The sequence below is a fragment of the Hippoglossus hippoglossus genome, chromosome 16, assembly GCF_009819705.1.
Source record: "Hippoglossus hippoglossus isolate fHipHip1 chromosome 16, fHipHip1.pri, whole genome shotgun sequence".
In the NCBI taxonomy this organism is placed as follows: Eukaryota; Metazoa; Chordata; class Actinopteri; order Pleuronectiformes; family Pleuronectidae; genus Hippoglossus; species Hippoglossus hippoglossus.
Window position 1 is genome coordinate 13,412,242 of NC_047166.1, and position 20,215 is coordinate 13,432,456.

Here is a 20,215-nt window from a genome sequence, read left to right on the forward strand (position 1 = left end):
TCTTTTGTTTGTTTGAAGTCATCATTGGTCTTCAAATTCTTTATTAGTACAAATACAAGGCAGCCACAGTCAAAGAGCTGGGACACAACGAATCTGTGAGAATTATTATCCAACAATGACTTTCAGTATTGATTACTTTTTTTTTTAAAGGATTTAGTCAGACTCTTGAATATGAATATGAGGTTATTAATATTAAAAGACGAGGATAATCTATAAATACATAGATCACAAAGTGATATAGATGAAAAGTAAATTGAGTAAGACCATCCAGGTCTGCAGCATTCGGTTTAGGAGTGATGCTTTCATGCATGTGGCTGGACGGATGAAGGGAGGAGCCTCTCAGTAGTATAACTCCTGATCCCACCAACCTGAGAGAGCACAAAGCAGAGATTGACGAGACGTGAACAGATGGAGACAGTGGGGATGTTAATGTTGGCTGAATGGTTATAGAGTGAGATGGGATGGATTTCAGCTTACTTCCAGGATATCTCCTGACTCCTAGTTTCCTGATCTCATCGTAGACAAAGATTAAAATACCAAACGGAAGAGGAACAAACCACCACTGGACCCTGAAGCGAAAACAACATGTCACATTAGTTGTTTTATATATAAAAAAGCAATGAGCATTTAGGAAAGATCATTTTCTTCATGTGTATTTCATTGTTATGATATCTAAATTAAACTTTGTCTTCTAATCCAGTGTGAGCTTTGATTTACAGACCATGGCTCTGTGGGCCTTTTACCTGATTGGCATGAAATTGAAGATGTTGGGCATTCCCGGGCAGTAACAAAGCAGATTACCGAGTAACAGCTGGAAGACGATGGCAGAAACCAGGACACGGTTCCTGCACACAGATAAACACTTAAACAACCAAACACTCAGCTGGAATCTTGTTACAATCCGAAACAGATTAGTTCAGATTTAGTCTGATCCATTTAAATGGACCACTGACAACACAAAGAGACAGGATGGCTCTGCATGCAAATAAATACATGAGATAAGATTTAGTTTTACGCAGCTGTAACGGGAGATTTAGAATTGAAATATTCATGAATAACAAAATATGATGTTAAAGAATGTGATTTGGTTCCTGAGAACAACCTGCCATGAACACATAGGGTTTCTTAACAAATTTATTTAAATATGTAAAAGAGCAAAAGTAGAAAAAATTATGTTTTAATGATCAGAAGACTAACAACAGGGGTTAATGCAACATAGAGAGTTGTTCATGTTGGTAGACAGAGAATAAACCCAGCAAACGTTAATCCTATAATCTCAGCTATTAAAAAACAATGTCATTCATATTTGGGACGGGTCTGTACTGACCTGAAGAAGCCTTGCTGGAACACAGACAGACGTCGAGTCTTTCTGATCAGCACGTCAGAGATCTGACAGATCTCTATACTGACAAAGAATACAGTGTAGCAGGTGTACTCCTGGTACAACCTCTGGCTGAATGACTGCAAGCACAGGAGATCACATGAGGGAGGAGATATTTGGTTTCTGTGCTGATAAAATAAATATAAATCATGCCATCACCCAACCACATTACCCAAAGGTTGGATCTCTATGTCTACACTCACCCATTCTTGCCCATAGCTGTCCTGTAGGTCCTGAAGGTGAACGTCCTCCCACTGAGCACGTAGGCCGACGCACAAGAGCGGGAACCAGCCCTCCTGGGCCATCGCTGAGAAATAATCTGTAAAACCTGCAAAAGACTGGATGGCTCCTGCAAGACAGAGAGGAAAAATGGGTCAATACTATTTTAAAAGCATATAAATGTAGCTCATTGGCTGTGAGACACTCGCAGATTTTAAGTCTGTAACTTGTCTATTTCATGCCCTTGAAAAGTATGATTTCACTTTAATGTAACTGAGGTAAGAACAGTAGTGATATAGAGAATTCATGCTTTGTTGACTTGTAGAGATGCACACACACGTCTCACCTATCTGAAAGTACGAGTACGCAGCCAGGGGTTCGTTTACCAGCCTATCACGACGAGGGTTCCTGGGCTTCAGGTTCATGATGTCACTCTCTGCTTTCTCATAGGCCAGAGAGACAGAGGGGTACTACCGGAGAGACAGGAGCAGACAAAAAGCATCACTGTACAGAAGATACGGGAGTGAGGACTATAAAGATGTAGCTACATTATACTATAAGTGTCACCATGTCGCCTGCTGTAAAGGAAAAGGTTGGTGCTTTAAAATGAAAGTGCACACATCACGGTGAAGTGCAAGCAAATATTAAACACAATCATCATCTGTTAATAACTGATTGCAGCTGTAACCACCATAAATAAGTTGTTCCTTTTCTTGCTGAACTGGTTCCATCAGCACTATTACTCACGATGTCAGTGGCCAGTTCGATGAAGAGGATCGTGATGCAGCCGAGAGGAAGAGGCACGCTGACGGTGATGTAGACCAGATATGGAGTCAGCTCCGGAATATTTTTGGTCAGTGTGTAGGCGATAGACTTCTTCAGGTTGTCAAAGATAAGACGGCCTGAGATGAACACAGACACAAAAACTTCACACAGTGTTTTTCCTTCTGGTAATTTGTTACTATCTGGACCCAGCACTATTAATATTTAAAGTCAGTCATTAATGAAAACTGGGGATACGGTTCGTATGTGATTCATACATTATTTCTCTTTCGTTCACTAAGCCTCACCCTGCTCCACTCCGGTGACGATGGAAGCGAAGTTGTCGTCCAACAGGATCATGTCAGCAGCGTTCTTGGCAGCATCTGAACCGGCGATCCCCATGGCAATGCCAATGTCGGCCTTCTTGAGAGCCGGCGAGTCGTTCACTCCATCACCTGTAACAGCGACGATGGAGCCCTGGAGGAGGAAGGATGGAAAGTCCCTCACACAGTGAATTATGACCACATGCAAACCAATCTCTTCCTCTTTCCTTTATTCATTCACAACCCTACCAATTGTATGTGTGTCGACTTCGTTAACTAAAGTCGATCGATCAATCGGTTACGAGTTGAGAAGACACAGGTGGTAAAGCAAAACGTGTGTGTGTGTGTGTGTGTGTGTGTGTGTGTGTGTGTGTGTGTGTGTGTGTGTGTGTGTGTGTGTGTGTGTGTGTGTGTGTGTGTGTGTGTGTGTGTTTCTGTGTATATTTACCAGACGCTGACAGCTCTCCACAATGATCAGTTTCTGCTGAGGTGAGGTTCTTGCAAACACCATCTCGGGGTGGTTCCTCAGGGCGTCATCCAACTCCTCACTGCTCATGTCTTTCAGCTGACCACCGCTGATCACACAAGCACGGGCGTCCCTGCACACACACACCACACACACACACAAAATGAAAAATGAACAGTCGTTTTCCTGATCTGCGACAGAGATGAGCTCAAAGTGTGGACAGCGTCCCAGTACCTCTTGTTGACTTGTTCCACAGGAATGCGCTTCCTCTGGGCGATATCTTCCACTGTTTCACTGCCTTCTGAGATGATGCCAACATTGGCTGCGATTGCCCTCGCTGTGATTGGATGGTCTCCAGTCACCATGACGACCTGAGGTTTCAAGATACTTAAACAATTAGGTGACAAGAAAATACACATAGATAAATGTAGAAAGTGAAAGCAAAGGTCTGTTTTAAAGCCCAAACAATCTGTGTGTGTGGGGGGGACGTGAACGCACCCGGATGCCAGCAGTACGACATTTCATCACTGCGTCGGGTACGGTGGCTCTCGGGGGGTCAATCATCGAGATGAGACCAGCAAAGCACAGTCCCGACGTGGTGAAATTCATCTCATCGGGGTCAAAGCGATAACCACGAGGGAACTCCTTATCGTTAAGATAGATATGACAGAAACCTGAGAGGGGAGGAAAAGATTGCTAAAAAAATGACACAACTAATCAATTAGCCCACATCAGTGTTGGTAAAAGAACTTTCTAACCCAGAACTCTTTCTCCCAGTCCTCCCAGGTCCATGTAAGCAGTCTGAAAAGCTTCTTGCCACTGCTCATCCAGTGGCAGCTCCTGGCCTTTGATCAGAATAGTGGAGCAGCGCTCTAGGATTCGCTCTGGTGCACCCTTCATCACCAGCAGGTAGCGCAGGTCCAGTGGATCCTCCAGTTCATGAATAGACAGCTGGAGAGAGATGGTAGACGAGAGATGAGTCAAACTCAATATTAATCACAGGATTTTTACTGTAGTAGTATCACAGTTTCAAATACACGTCCATTAACAACAAAGTACTCACTTGGAACTTGTTGGTGGAGTTAAAGGGCAGTTCCACCACTTTCTTGTAGCGATTACGGTAGTCCATGGTGTTCCCAACAGTGAGCTCGGTGAACTTCAGCAGAGCCGTCTCTGACGCATCTCCCACCACGAGTTTCTGTGTGAAACGGGATAAGAGAGAGACATAGAGACAAAAAGATTAGAAACAGAAATCGAATAGAAAATAATCCTAGTGATGTTTTCATGAGTTTGTTATTATCTAAATTGAACTAAATTGTTGTTTTCTTCACCCTAGAAATATATTTTACATATATTTACATCAGGTGTGGGTCCTCTACGGAGGCTGCCATGTTTTTTACAGTAGCCCAGACTGGACAAACTAAACACCCCTGGAGTTTTTATGACAACTGAAGTCTGCCACAGGTTCTCTTTCATGTTTGGAAGGGGAGGGTGAGGGTGAGGGGAGGGGTGTTCAGCTGCAACATGCAACTTCACCACTAGATGTCACTACATTCTACACACTGAACCTTTAACTAATAATAACAACCCAATGCGATCGTAACTCCAATATACAACTTGATTATTTTGGATGCAACATTTTGTCTGGTCATCACAAAATAAATGTCCTCTACAAATATGTACCCTAGGAATAGGTATTCCTTCCTGATCAGGTCTGAATGTCGCTCTGTTGCACAGGGTAGTCACTCTCGCCAGTGATCGCCATGTCTCTGATGACTGGTCGAAACTTTGGCCTGCAACCACACAATCACATGATGATTAACGTGTAAAATAACATGAATCCTATCTTTAAAAAGCAACCAACACGTTAGCATGTTGTACTGTAGTAATGTCTATATCAAAACGGTGCTTGTATTATTGTACTTTTCTTTACCTGACTGATCTTCAGTGGTGTCAGCAGCGTGGATATGGTTGTCAAACCAAAGGTGAGCCACAGTCATCCTGTTCTGGGTCAGGGTGCCCGTCTTATCAGAGCAGATCACTGAAGTGGAGCCTAAATACACACACACACAGATGAATATCTAAATCTACAGTTTAATAGAGACCAAACCTTTTTTTTTACAGATCATACGACTGAATTCAGAACATAAGTGTTTTTTAGTGGTTTACTGACCTAATGTCTCCACAGCCTCCAGGTTCTTTACAACACAGTTCTTCCTGGCGAGTCGTTTAGCCGTCAGAGACAGACATACCTGTTAGCAAAGACACAGCCTGTTACTGAACATATTCACTTTATTTCACACACAGGCTAGACCAGTGCAAATCTTGGTGCCATATTGAAAAGTGAACATTAATGGAGAATCCTCAGAAGATACTGTGAGACCATATCACACGTAGAAATCCCCATTTGTGTTGCATTGACTCACAGTGACGGTAGCAAGGAGCCCCTCTGGCACATAAGCCACCACGATAGCCATGAAGAAGATCATGGCTTCCAGGAAGGCGTATCCGATAAACATGGCGACCACAAAGAAGGTAAACCCGAAGAAGATCGCAAGACCAGCAATGATGTCCACAAAATGCTCGATTTCTATGGCGATGGGCGTCTTCTCATTGCCAACGCCGCTCGCCAAGCTGGCGATCCGACCGATGATGGTACGATCACCTGTGTTGATAATCACACCGGTCGCTACACCTGGAGAGGAGAAGACATTTATTCTTATATGGGTGATCATGGTGCCCCTGAGCAAGGCACTTTGCACATTATGAGCACAAAATAACAGCACATGAACAAATAAATGAGAAAATAATGGTTTTAATGTTGTGGCTGATTGGTGTATATATAAGTCAGCCTATATAAATAAGCATGTGCAGTATGTACTGTACCTTCCAGAATAGTGGTAGAGAAGAAAGCAATGTTTCTGGTCTCCAGTGGATTCTCATGAGTACAGTCTGGACTCCTGGTTTGAGGTTCAGACTCGCCTGTCAAGGATGAGTTATCCACCTGGCAAACACACACACACACACACACACACACACACACACACACACACACACACACACACACACACACACACACACACACACACACACACACACACACACACACACACACACACACACACCAGGGAAATCAACGACAATTTTAAATCGTCCTTTAAATTGTCCTCACAAGCAGAATCTCCTTCTTTATGTACGTAGAGTTTGCCTATGTGTGGTATGTATGTATCTTACCTTGCAGGACTGACTAGTGATGATGCGAATATCAGCAGGGACCCTGTCTCCTCCTTTGACTTCCACCAAATCTCCCACCACCAGTTGGCTGGCATTGATCTGGTTTTTCTGGCCATCACGGATCACAACGGCTTGCTGTTGGAGAACATGAGGAAGATTAACACAGGAAGAAAGGACGTGGAAAGATTGAGAAGCTGTAAATATTGAATTCCAACAATGTACTTTTTTGCACCTGCACTTTAAACATTTTTTTTTTTTACTTACCTGTGGCACCAGATTCTTGAAGCTGGCAATGATGTTTGTACTCTTGAACTCTTGGTAGTAACCAAAGCATCCAGTTACCACGACGACAGTAATCAGCACGATGGCCAAGTAAAGCTGAAGTCAGACAGAAGATGTAACCAAAACAACGGGAAGCTAGAAATGGCAGATTCAAATTGTGCTCCTCCCTTTCCTCTGTGCAACTTTTTCTGTTTCTCTCGCTCTTATCAGTGCACTTGAGGAGAAACGCTCACTGATAAAAATGGCAAAGTCACTCACATCGTCAAAGCAGGTGACGTTCCCTCTCCCAAGTTCAATTCCAAAGGCGATGAAGCAGATGACAGCGGCGACCCACATCAGACACTGCAGCCCTCCGGCCAGCTGCCGGGCAAACTTCACATACTCCGGGGTTCCTTTGGGAGGCTTCAGCTCATTAGCACCATCTCTCTCCAGGACCTGCTGGGCAAATGTGGTAGTCAAGCCCTGGGGATGGAGAACAGAAAAACATGATTAAAAGAGTACTTGTGACAAAATGAAAGTAAATACAGAATAGATAAGAATGATGTGAGGCAAGAGAAATGATTCAATCATTACCTTGTCAACATTCGTGGTATATCTCATCTCCAGCTCTTCAATTGTAATCTCGTGGTCGTCCTGCAGGGGGACACACGACATTAATCATCACAGTGATTTAAGGTGATTTATTCAACTTGGTCATAACTTCACTGCAGCTGGAATTTAAGTCAGACTTTGTCTCATGAGCTAAACCTACATCTTCTCACAACTGTGCAGATCTGAGGCATCTTTAGTATCACCTGTAAATCCTATGTTAATCTATGAGGAGCTGGGTTGATTACTGATCCATGGATTTAAATCCCCACTCTTTAGTCTTTATACTCACAATGTCCATTTCTTTCTTCATGCCCTCCAGCCTCTCCTTTTTCTTCATCTTTTTCGACTTCTTCTTGTCCATCTCTCCATCCATCTCGAACATGTTGTAAGAGTCCTAGATGCAGAAATACAGACATGGGGGGAGGAAATATTTACATTTGTAAATTTTAAAAGAAAGTATCCCCGTCTGACCTGAATGCTTGACATCCCCGATGTGACTGATACCAAAACTAAGTAAAATATATGTTTCTGTGTTGCTTACTAAATGTGAACGTGTGACAATTCAAACAGATGATTGGTCAGTTTTGTTGTAAATAGATCTACACAAATCCTGACATTCCATACTGCATACTGGAGTACACGTCCATTTCAAATAAAACAAATGCACCTAGCATGAAGAAGAGTCACATAACTGCAGAATTTTGTTTGACCTCAAATTGTTCAAATAGATGAAATATAGAAACAGAAAATAAATGCTTCACTATTAATAATTTATGTATAAGAATTTATTGATGCACTGACATTAACTGAAATAGCATCCATAATAAAAGCTTTATCTTATACAAATCTAGTATTAAGTATTATAAATTGAAAAAGAAAACACATTTCGTATTGACAATTATAATTGTTAAAACTTGTTAATTTAGTGTGTGTGCAGTAAATAACACCTTACTAACACCATTTCCTCTGTTAAAACTGATCGAGTCTGTGAATTTGCAAATTAAATTAAAACATTTGACCACTTTTTTACAGATTAAAAGAGTTCACTAGCGTCTCCCAATAACAGTGTGAACAGTCATCCTCTCGGGTCTCCTACCGTTTTACTCATGGCTGCTGGTGTGATAGGGGACTGCTCTCCTAAATCAATGGAGGTCCAGACCACTCGACCTTTCTTTGCCACAGAAATTTTGGCTCTCCGTTACCATCCAGTCCCAAACATAGACCCCGTTTCTCCCTCTCTCTCTGTCTCTCTTGCTCTCTCACACACACACACATGCAAACACACACACACAATGGTTAAAAACAGGAAACATTTTATGGAAAAGCCTTTTATACCATAAACCCCCCCCCCCCCTTCAATACACACATGCGCAGAAACACCACACGTACTTAAATGCCACGATCTGCGTAAAAAAGGTACCTCAAGTAGCAACAATGTCACCCCTGGACAGGTCACACACAACACACACACATGCACCACCACACACTCACACTCATATCACAGGCTATGCGTAGGCTAATGTTTCTCTGGTATCTCTTATCTTTCCGCCACACGTTTCTTTTCCTGATAAACTGATTGGAGGAAGGAGCAGTGAAGGTTAAAACAAACCAATGTCATTCCTACCAGACTGCCTGACATTGCACAACAGTAATTTACACTAAAACTTACTTTGGCCTTTGATTCATTATATACATCCACTGATTGACTGTTTTTAATAGACTAACTATAACCTGAGAAAAGGTGGCTGCACCAGTCCAGGGATTATTGGCCATCTCTGCTGCTGCCATACATCTATGAGTGGATGCTCAAATACAATCATAGGGAAAAAGATAGAAGAACTTGGACCAGTTTGTACAATGCACACCCTGATAGCTGAGCCACTAGATCAGTAAAGGTCCGGCTATTGACCTCATTCTGAATCAGGTTTTGATCATGATGTTTACATGAGTTGCTCATAGAAAATTCCACTCATATTCCCATTGACATGTCACAGAGCATAGTCCGAACTACCATACATGTCAATGCCTCAAATTGCCGCGAAACAAGATGTTAAAAGGTGATTAAGACTTAATAATGCAACTAGGATCCGAATACTCCAGAAGTCTTAATTTGGCTTCTGTTGATATTGAGTATGACCTTATTCTGTTTAGTTTAACCAGAAAATGCTGTTTACATGTCTTATTCACACTTTTAGGTCTTAATCTGGTTAATATTTGAATATTGGCGTCCACGTAAACATAGTTAATGATTCCCTGCAGCACCATGAAGTCAAACAGGGAGAAAACTGCCTGTAGCTCAATGTGTCCACTGAGGTCAGCTTTCCTCTTCCTCCTCCTCCTCCTCCTCCTCCTCCTCCTCCTCCTGCTGCAGGCTAACTGTCTGTGTGACACTCTCATGACACACCGGCCATCTGAGTTCATGGCCTCCTCTGTCTACAGCTTCTGCCCCTCACTTCACTGCCATGTTTGATTGATACACTCCTCGCTGCAGGTGTATGCACCTCATTTGTCATGATGTCTGGTTGTGATACCCAGCTGGTGTTTCCACGACGACAGCTCCCTAAAAACAGAAGTCAAGCTGATTTTAGAAATCTGTGATGTGCACTAAAGAAAAAAACAAACAAACAAGACATTTTGATCCATGTCACATACAGTTATTCCTTTTTTTTCCATGTGAATATAATTCACATTGCAGGACTGAAAGCTATTCAGGGTTTGCTGTATATGACTGCGAATCACTGTTTACATTAAACAAACTGAGCCCTCAGCTCCACATTAACTACAAGGAGCCGGTGGATAATATGATGAATTAAAACAAGTCCAAGATGAGAAAAACTGGAAAACAACATGAGTTTTAATCTTTTATTTGCTGATATTTTAACTTACTAATTAACATGACTATGAAGTTTTTATGACAAATTAGAAAAAAACATTGTGTTCTCCTCTGATCAGCTACCAACAACTGACTGAGTACATGAATTTAATGATTAACTAACATCACCAATGACACAATTTTAAACAGAATCAGAAAACATAAATAACCTGGTTTTAGTTAGGTTGGTTGTCAGTCTGTTTATACAGATCTGTTGATTAATGTGACAAATGATTATAATCCTGAATTTGGAGTTTTGGTGGCTCTTGGATCCTTGGATTTCATTGAAATAGAAACCCATGACCACTAAGGACACGTTTGTTTGTTGGCCGTTGAGGGTGACATTATATCTGACATACGTCAGCAGCCCTGTCCACATGCTATCAGGAACATCTGACGAGGACCATTACAGTAGACAATGTAGAAAAATAAGGTTTGTAGAATATGAAGTGACCTAATTACAGTCATCCTGTCATAAAAAATATACCAGATTATATTAGAAAAATGTAACTGCCTATTGGCAGAGATATATTGGATTCATTTAAATTTTACAGAGTAAGAAAAATTACTCTCAACAAGAGAACATGATTCAATTTCTAGAAAAAATACATTATTCCAATAAATTGTATAACAAAGCGAGTAATGGGTAAAAGTTGAGGTAAGGTCACCCTGTCTCTTCCCTGTTCCTGCCCAGAACATGTTGCATGCTGGGTAAATAGCAGCCAGGTAAGATATGTTTCGGAGAGTCAACATTGTGCTGTAGAGTTTACTGCAAAGTGACAGTGCAATCAAAAATGTTATCAGTCTGATTTTATCAGCTCTAATCACACGTTATTGGGGGGACAGGTGAGAGGAGAGAGAACAGTGGTTGATGGGGTAACAGAAGAGGGACAGAGGTTCCAACACAGGGACACACTTAGAAACACACACACTGAAATGTTCCCTCTGCCTTCAACAGCCACGTTAAAGGGTTCACCCAAATAAAATTTTAAAAAGCGAAGTGTTTGGGCTAACAGACAAAGACATTTTTTATTTTGTATAAGGAAAAATAAATTAAGAATTATCAAAACAGAATACATTATTGAATTGCATAATATGAAATGTGAACCCAGCATTTCTCTATTAGCTTGACCCTTGAGTTTCAAAGCAGGACATCTCTTCTGCTTCAATTAATTATGTTGATCATATTCTTACCTCAATTTTGTATTCAATCATATTAAAGAGACCTCCTAAAGGTTACAGCTAAATGCTCCATTACTTGTTTCACTACCAGCACCTAAAGATCGCGTCAGAGCTGGAGTACAGAGCCCCCCAGTGGCCATGAGGTAGAAATAAAAGATAAATTCCTAAACATTAGTATCATCAGTGTTGTGGAAGTAGGTTAGATTAAACAGGTTTTCTTTGATTGATCCCCCCCAAAAAAACTAATAAAATAAAACTTTCCTTTTCTTATCAATCTGTTTTAAGCATTTAAGTGTTACTATAAGATTAGATACAAAATGTTTCCTCTCTTTTCTGTTAAGGAGTGGATGTACTAATCTGCAGAATTGATTGTAGCTGCATCTCCTATCATTTCAGGTTCAGTCATAATTAAATGTGTGAAATTGACAGGAGTAAATTTACCAAAAGTAATACTAATAAAAGAATTTATTCATTCATCTACAGAAATAAAGTTGCAATGGAATTGGTTATCTTTTTAATTGTGTGTCAAACATTACATCCATCCTTTCTCTGACCAGGTTAAACAACAATGCAACTTTATTAGTTTCCAAAGTTTATTTCCTCTAGATGACCGGTAGGGGGCTCTGTACTTATGACAGTAAACATGTAAACTTGCCCACCTGTCCAACAAAGAAGACACTGTTTAAAACTCACTGTTTAAAACTCACCTGAATCTACACATCACACATCTGAACGTAAACAAATAAATAAATCACCACTGACCCCGGAACAAGAATTCCTGAGAAAGAATTGAACCAATGAGAGCCGCGTGCGCCGAATACGTGACGTCTCCCCACGTCATATCCCCGCGACGGTCTGTGCTAGCTGTGTCCATGTGAACAGCCTCCTCTACCAAAGGTATCGCTGTACTTTGACAGGTGAGTGATCGATCAGTGAGATGATCAGACCAGATTCCGCTGCTGGTCACAAATGTCAGTCTCGTGAGGGCAGACGCGTGCACGCGCCGTTGGGGTTCGCAGCGTCTCCTCTGCGCGCGACAAGGTCAGGATGTAACGTAGCGTGTTTGTCAGGAGGAAGATTGTCACTTTACAGCAGGAGAGAGACACATGTTACTGTAACACACACACACACAGCGGGTTCCCATGGAGCTACTGGTCACTGTGGGTCTCAGATCTGTGCCTGTGTTCCGGGTTGAACAACCATTACACTGCAGAGTCCCAACATCCACCACCAGTGGCTGATCAAAGATGGATGAGGCATCTGTAGACATGACGGTGTCTGTGAATAACTTGGGCTGAGTGATATTAATGAATTATAATATTATGAATTCATATCAGACGATAAAGTTATTGTCATGACAAATGTCAAGTTGTTATTTCTTTTAAAGCTTTAAGGCTGAGTGAAGGTTGTGGTTTTAAACTTCCTTATGAGCAGAGGATGACAAACACTTGTTAACTGCCAAACATTTTATACATCCGAGGAACATCCATTGTTACACCTCAAAATTATACTGCGATAACTACCTCCACCCAGGAGGGGATGATTTTGCTGCTTTGTATTTTTGTTTGGTTTTAAGCAAGATTACACAAAAACCACGGAGCAGATTTCCATGAAACTGGATGTGGTATGGGTCTCCGAGGAACCCATGAACTTTTTATTGAAAGATTTTCAATATTTCCATTGACTTCTCAGAGAATGAATCATGGATCTTGATAGAAAAAACGGCGTGTTTGAGACTGAGTGTGTGTGCAAGTTGGTGCAGATCCAAATAATCTACTCCTTGCTGATAGGTTTCTCCAACCTTGCCAACATTTTCTTTAGGTTGAATGCGGGATGCTGACGCCGACTGCTGAATTGTGAGAAAACCCTCTTTCTCCTGCTCCACCTGTGGCCGCTGTCTTGTCCCTCAGACACAATGGCCAGTCGCCTGTTGGGCAGATATGCCCGTGTGCTCTGCAGGGCCTCCTCTCAGGCTCCAGCTGCTACTGCCGTCACCGCCCGCCTGCCTCCGACTGTGGCTTCGCGTGCAGAGGTGCAGAGGGCTCAGGGATGGCCCACTGTCACACAGAGGTTAATGTGTGAGGGAAAGACTATTACCAAGGATGATGCCTTTCAAACCACGCCTACATTCACCAAGCTGGACGAGTTGATGGATAAGGCGGCTGTGCCAGAGGACATCCTGCTGGCCTGGGTTGAGCATGGAGGAAATAGTAACCAAGCTGCTTACGCCGTGATGAAGTGGACTGTGTTGGTGCTAAGGACGAAGGGTAAAATTAAGGATCTGATGGGGGATTCAAGGCTAATGGATATGATGGATACCATGTCTCAGCAGGTAAGGAAGCCAGATACAGAGGTGAACCGGCCCCTGTGTTCAGATCATAGACTGTGTATAAAGATGGAAGTATCCACTTCTTCCCACTGTCCAGAAATCAAACCAAAATATCCTGGTTACAAACGCTGCCATTTTAGACCAATGACGTAATTTTGAGTCTGTGCAGTAGCGATCAGGGGATGGAGCCGCGGTAGAATGGTCCTGCCGATACATGCGCCCCACCATGTTTTTATTAAATCAAAATAAGTAATTTATATCCAATTTGCTGTAAAATTGAACACTCAGACACACGCCAGGGGGCGGTTGAGACACTTTTGCTTCACTTTGGTGTTGTCACGTCCATGGTTAAGATTACTCATTGATGAGTGTTTTTCTTCACAGGTGTCTGCGGTGTGGAACGGCAACCTGGTGTCTGCCTTGAAAGCTCTGTGGATCATGGACGTGCCCCCCACTGATCCCGTCCTCAGCTCTGTACAGACGGAGGTCCTGTGGCGAGTGCGCAGGCTGACCTACAAGCAGCTGGCCTACCTGGCTGACTGGGGGGCAAATAAGAAAGGACAGCAGGACATAGCGGTAGTGAACGCTGCATTAAAACAACTGGAACTGCGCTGGACCGAAATCGCTGACAGCAAAACTGTCAGCGGGCTGATCTCCAAAGGACAACGCATGTCTCCTGCCTTGAGGGACAGACTAGAAGACAAGGTATCAGAGTTAACATCCACAGTTAAAGTCTCAGTTGAAAACTGTATGTGGAAGTTACTGCCTTTATCCTTTTTTCTCTGCTGAAGTAATATATTCATATCATTTCATCCGATTGGTGAAAGAAGAAATCACAAATAATGAGAAGTAGTATGTTGAGCTTATAGTAGAAAAAGTTGTGGATGAGGAATATACATGTTAGAATGTATGTAAATCATTATGTCGGCAGTGGCAACCTGGGGAAATGTATAAGAAAGTCAAGAAATCTTGCTTAAAATCATCAAATTACCTTCTGAAGAGGTTCTTTCAGAGCATTAATGCATTATCCTAAACCACAGTAAAAAACGTTCCTCTACCTGTTTGTCTCTCAGGCTTTGGAGCTGTCTGAGGGATTTTCAACAGAAGAGATCCGTAAGGTCTCTGTGGCTTTGGCAGCTCAGAGCCGCAGAAGTGTCCCTCTCCTCCGAGCTCTCTCCTACCATCTACTCCAGAAGCCGTCGTCAGAGTTCACCACTCCACTGATATTGAACATGGCTTATGCTTATGGTAATGACGCTTAATTTGGTGTATGCATATCTTTAATGAACTTGGCCAATTTATACTATTAACTTCTGAAAAGTCTTAAGATTTCTCTGGCGAAGGGTTACAGACTAATTTTGTAATCATAAATCCCCTTACGTACACCATTTTAAAATTATATTTGTTAAACCTGAATAATGGAATATTATGACGTGCAAAAGTCTTGCGTGTAAAGCTTCATGTTTACTGCAAATCAGAAGTGATTCAGGGACCGTCTGCTCACTAACACACTGTAGTAGGAAGTAGGGACAACACAGATTTTCATTTTACAAGAAAGTAATCTCGTTTCACTTCCCTTAATCCAATCCATTTCGCAGACTCCTCACAAGAGCAGATTGTAGCCTTGATGTGAACATCCATTAAACCTTTTTTTTCATACATACTGTACGATGCTAACGGTATCATCTCTGTCTCTGCTCGCCTGCAGGGAAGTTGAATTTCCACCATTCTCAGGTATTTCAGCGAATGGCCTCAGAGCTGCTGCCCCGAGTCCCGGAGCTCAACTCCATCGATGTCGTACGCTGCTCTAAATCACTGGGCTTCCTCAAATGGCTCCACATCCCTCTGTTCGAGGCCTTCGCTGATGTCAGTCACACACACACACACACACACACACACACACACACACACACACACACACACACACACACACACACACACACACACACACACACACACACACACACACACACACACACACACACACACACACACACCAATAAGACTAACTCATTCAGTTGAGTGCACAATGTTGAACATCAGATAAACTAAACTTCATTTTCCTCTCTGTACATTTCCTCACCAGCACTACATAGCAAACAGTCAGAATTACAATATTCCTCAGCTGTGCAATCTGCTCATGACCTTTGCCAGACTCGGCTTCCAGCCCAGCAAAGGAGAAGAGTTCTTCAGCAAGGTACTGATGACGTTTAAGACTGTGTTTGCTTTACGTGGTTGTTTCTACATCCTTCCCTGAATTTATTCTAGAGATCCTCTGATACCATTTTTCTCTTCTTGATACCGATACCTGGACTTATCGGCCGATACCGAGCACAGATCGGATTCCAGCGCATTTTTTAAGATTACTTGTACTGTGCATTTTAACAGCTGTATGCTACTAACCCTGGATGGAAGTGATAATCATTGTTATTGCTAGAATTGTACTGGTAACACTAATGCCTCCCCTCTAAACTGAAGTCTAGCATTTCGGATGTCGCTGTTAAAGTTGTGGGACTTTCCAGAGTGACATTTTTCCAAATAGCTGACATGTTAAGATAGCTCTGGCAAACTCTAAGCTACTGGAAATCCTTTCTTCTTCGCTGGTCCAAAACAGCAGTTGTACTGCACTGTTTATGGAAGAAGAAGTGACTACCAGAAAAATAAAATATTAGTTTTATGTGGGTGAAACTAATGAACTTTAAAGACGTGGTATCAGATCGGTACATAGATTAAAGTGCTCGCCAGTGCCTGAACTGCCATTTTCACTGCTGCTATCGGAACAGCGCTAATCTGTTCTCTCTGTTTGTTTCTGTCTCTTTGTGTAAAAGGTCCACTCTGAGCTGGAGGAGTCTCTCTCTGGCCTGGAGCCCTTCCTGCAGACAGATGTGGTTTGGTCTCTGTGTGTGTTACAGCAGGCCAAGCCTCACTACCTCCTCCCTCTCACACAACAACAACACCGTACCAAACTGTTAGGTAAGACACATATCTGTGCACACACGTGTACACACCTGCTACCTCTCACCCGGGAGAGGCAGGTGAAAGTGTGTCAGGCACCGGGTCTATATACACAAACTACAGAACATTACATTCGTGCACTAAATCAGGCTGTTGAATTAAGTATTAAACACTATTTCAGTCATTGTAATTTCAATATGTTGTGTTTTTAGTTGGTCAAGCATTTTAAAGAAGTCCTCTTGGGCACGGTAACTGTTCATATCCTTGTACTCCTCAAATATATCTCACCATAAGACCCACACTGACGTTATAGTTTAAAAAAGCTTGGTTGAACCAGTCAATACATTTGTCCTCCATCATGTTATTATCTTCTCTTATACTTAACAGTAGATTTGCCAGAGCTCACGAAAATGTTCTTGTATAATGTTAATCATACTTAGAGCAGTCTTACAATATTTATGTATTATGTCAATCAAAATTAAAGTTCAGAAAAAACCCTGTTTTTAAAGACAAATAAGAAGTATGATGGTGCGTATACATACATATTTACAAACGTACACGCTCAGCCAATCATCCATGTTGCGTATTTATACTTTTACATGTTCATCTGCCTGTATCTACATCCACATCATCAGGTTAGTATCAGAGGTTATTAGGCCCACGTGTGTATTGTTTGGGACCAATAGCAATGATATGACTCATTTACATGCTCTTATGAAATACTGTGGCCTCTCAGGACCATGTGAACTGAAGGACAAAGTACCACTCTGTTGCAGTAGAGGGCAGTGCAGCACTGATAAATGTTCAGAAAGGCTCATTAATCCCATTTTCTCTCGGATATGAACATTTATTACAAAAACATTGTCCTTGCCAGTGGGATGCCAGCACTTATTTAATCATTCTGGTGTTTTTCCTTCTTATTTGCTCATAGAGGGCAGTGATTCTCGAGTAGAGAGCTATCGGCTGAAGCTCCTCCACATTGCAGCTACTCTCCACTTAGAGCATCCAGATTCCTCAGACTCAGACTCTCCAGCGCCCCCGTCTGCCTCGTCTGTCCCGGCCAACATCTCCCCCGTGCAGAGCAGTCTGAGAGAGGCCTTACAGCGTTTGGTTGGTGAGAGGATGGAGGCCCTTCGCACCGGGGTGGACACTGTGTATGGATGGACTATCGGTAAGGGGAATAATGTAGCACAGAAATAAACTGTCAGACCACGTACACAGTCATGCAGTCTGTCCCTTTCACCACTAGAGTTTTTCAGGACTTTTATTCTGAAAACCAATATTTAACCCAGCTCTTCCTACAACTGACACAAGCCTTCTCTAATCAGATGGTGAGCTGGTAGTGGATTGTGACAACAAACCAGTTGACGTCCTCCCTCTGCCCAGTGGAGGGGGAGATCAGGATTTACCTGTAGGGGTACGACGGTGAGTCATGGAAGTGAAACACGGGGGGGCCGAGATTATATTTAAAAAAAAAATGTTTTTCCCTCCAGCTGTCTTAATTTATGATATTCTCACTGTTCCTCTCTTTTATTTTAAGGATCGCTTTCATGGCTTTGGAATTTCCCAACTTTGGTTCAAAGAGCAAAGACCTTCTGGGCCGGTTTGTCATGATGAAGCGACATCTTCAGTTGGCCGGCTACATCACAGTGGAGGTGAGTAGAGACAACACTTTGGAATATCCAAGACTTGTTTTTTAAACTTCCATAATTTGTTCCATATAGGGTGAACCGAGCTGTTTAGTTTCCAGGTTTGATTGATGGATTTTTTTTTTATTCAGTCATCATCATACATTGTAAGAAAAGTAGACAAATAAGTGTAAATAAAGTCTAAACAGTCTTTACATTATACAGTGACGGAAAAGGCTAAGGCCGACATATGTGTGTGATCATAGCAGCCACCTTTATTACTAATATGTATGGCTCTTTTACATAGTACGACTACAATTCTTTTTATTACTCGCACACCAAAGCCAAGTGATAAATGCATTTTCTGATGTGTTCTGTATATGATAGTGAGTATCTTTCCAGGGAGCACAGGCAGAGAAGCAGTGCTGCTGCTACAGGGGTATCTGACAGGCTAAGGCCATGCAAACAATGGAGTTAATACTTGGGTAGAGCTGAGAGTCAGAAGAGTCCCGCTGCAGTCTGTGGTATAAATAGAGATCCAGCCGCAGCTCGGCTTCATCTAGGCCAGTCCACGCACTCTCGCCCTCATTTAGGACAAGCTCCCGAGCCGATAGCAGCATCATCCTCTCAGGGTTGCAGTGTTGCACCCAACTGAGTACAAAAAACAGTATTATGTATTGCTATGTAACAATAATCTAAAGGTATTTGCTCATTAGCACTTTATCGAAATGTTTGATAATTCTAATTGTTTTCTTCCTCTTCCAGGTCCCGTATTACGATTGGCTTGAGTTGAAGACTGACTGGCAGAAACTGGCGTACCTAAAGGATAAATTGGGGAAGGCTGTGGCCGAGGACATGGCCAAGTGAACTGGGACAAAATCCCGATCATAATGTGCAAGCTCAGCTAAATCATCGCTTTCCCAATCAAACAGGCCGGACCACATGGAATACACAACACACACACACACACACACACACACACACACACACACGCAGAGCACAGCAGCACTGCAGAAATTGTCTCCCATACTTGAGTCAGAAGAAAAAGAAAATAATATTTTCACTCTGGTTCCCTTGGCAACGTGGGGGGCTTTCCCTGTTTCCATGGTGATGACGAGCAAGAATTTTGGAGCCAAAGAGACAGAAATAAACACATTGTGTGGTAGAAATGATATGATCCAGGAGAAGAGCCAGGAGCACCAGGGTCATTTGAAGAGTTTTGGCCAAAATGTTATTTAATATCAACATGTGCATAGATTGGAATAATTTAACTATCTTTGCGGACGTGTGTAAGTCTTCTGATGAAGTAATAAATAGTTTTAATGCTGTTTTGTTCCTATGTTTTTTATTATTTTTATTCTTAGTAGTTCATTCGCACTGTCTGACTTGCAGGATGTGTGAGCATGTGTGTGGTACATGTGCACGTTTTCCCAGGGAGTGTGCAGTGTGCATTGGGTGCTATCTGGTGTGGTATTCAGACCGGGGATGCTTCATGTCACACCTAACAGCTAGTTTGCACACACCTCCCTGGCATATTGGTGTGACTGCTTTAGTGAATTAGTATTTTTATCAATCATTAATTGGATAAGTTAAGAACAACAGCTTATTTTTATTGTGATTATTCTGAGATCGGGTAAATGATTCCATTTTAGGAGCCCACTTTAAGTTATACATGTTGAATCAGAGGCACTAAATACAGCATACTAAATATAGCATATTTGTGCAAAGTTGTGTTGAAATGTTTGATTTCTTAGTATACTTTTTATGCTTTATCTCAGATGTGCTTGTTTGTTAAAGAAGAACAACCTGAAGAGACTGGGTGAGGCTTTTTTCAGATGGACCCTTTGCTGACCTGAAACTGCTTACACAACATCATAGGCAGCAGCAGCAGCAGCTGCTCTTTGACATCAGAGGCTGCTCACTGGCAAAAAGAAGAAGACTGACTAATGCAAGGCAGGGCAGAGACACTGAGTTCCACTGAAGGGAGACAA

At 42.2% G+C, this 20,215-nt stretch overlaps 2 protein-coding genes across 2 annotated transcripts; one reads left to right on the forward strand and one right to left on the reverse strand.

Annotated features, from left to right (window-relative positions):
- Window positions 1-27: 27 nt before the first annotated feature.
- Window positions 28-9,142, reverse strand: LOC117776339 (potassium-transporting ATPase alpha chain 1). Its single transcript, XM_034610185.1, has 24 exons — window positions 8,355-9,142; window positions 7,548-7,652; window positions 7,241-7,300; window positions 6,926-7,129; window positions 6,650-6,763; window positions 6,386-6,520; window positions 6,038-6,155; window positions 5,578-5,846; window positions 5,325-5,403; window positions 5,085-5,204; window positions 4,835-4,944; window positions 4,215-4,349; window positions 3,910-4,102; window positions 3,650-3,825; window positions 3,386-3,522; window positions 3,134-3,284; window positions 2,671-2,839; window positions 2,348-2,502; window positions 1,947-2,070; window positions 1,585-1,730; window positions 1,328-1,461; window positions 744-845; window positions 478-569; window positions 28-368 (listed from the first exon to the last, which is right to left on the reverse strand). The coding sequence occupies exons 1-24, from the start codon at window positions 8,364-8,366 to the stop codon at window positions 340-342; spliced, it is 3,069 nt and encodes a 1,022-aa protein (XP_034466076.1). The 5' UTR covers window positions 8,367-9,142; the 3' UTR covers window positions 28-339.
- Window positions 9,143-12,096: 2,954 nt separating this feature from the next.
- tbrg4 (transforming growth factor beta regulator 4) lies at window positions 12,097-19,552 on the forward strand. Its single transcript, XM_034610199.1, has 11 exons — window positions 12,097-12,229; window positions 13,134-13,644; window positions 14,026-14,346; window positions 14,715-14,889; window positions 15,350-15,507; window positions 15,728-15,838; window positions 16,470-16,614; window positions 17,528-17,767; window positions 17,925-18,021; window positions 18,137-18,251; window positions 18,990-19,552. Exons 2-11 carry the CDS (start codon window positions 13,228-13,230, stop codon window positions 19,089-19,091), a joined length of 1,881 nt encoding a protein of 626 aa, XP_034466090.1. The 5' UTR covers window positions 12,097-12,229; window positions 13,134-13,227; the 3' UTR covers window positions 19,092-19,552.
- Window positions 19,553-20,215: the final 663 nt, after the last annotated feature.

Coding starts and splice junctions, on each gene's coding strand:
- LOC117776339 (XM_034610185.1), bottom strand. Junction 5,847..6,037: donor CTCTACCACTATTCTGGAAG/GTACAGTACATA, acceptor TCTCCTCTCCAG/GTGTAGCGACCGGTGTGATT. Junction 5,205..5,324: donor GGAGGCTGTGGAGACATTAG/GTCAGTAAACCA, acceptor GTGTGTATTTAG/GCTCCACTTCAGTGATCTGC.
- tbrg4 (XM_034610199.1), top strand. CDS start 13,228: ATGGCCAGTCGCCTGTTGGGCAGATATGCCCGTGTGCTCTGCAGGGCC. Junction 13,645..14,025: donor TGGATACCATGTCTCAGCAG/GTAAGGAAGCCA, acceptor TTTTCTTCACAG/GTGTCTGCGGTGTGGAACGG. Junction 15,839..16,469: donor GAGAAGAGTTCTTCAGCAAG/GTACTGATGACG, acceptor TTTGTGTAAAAG/GTCCACTCTGAGCTGGAGGA.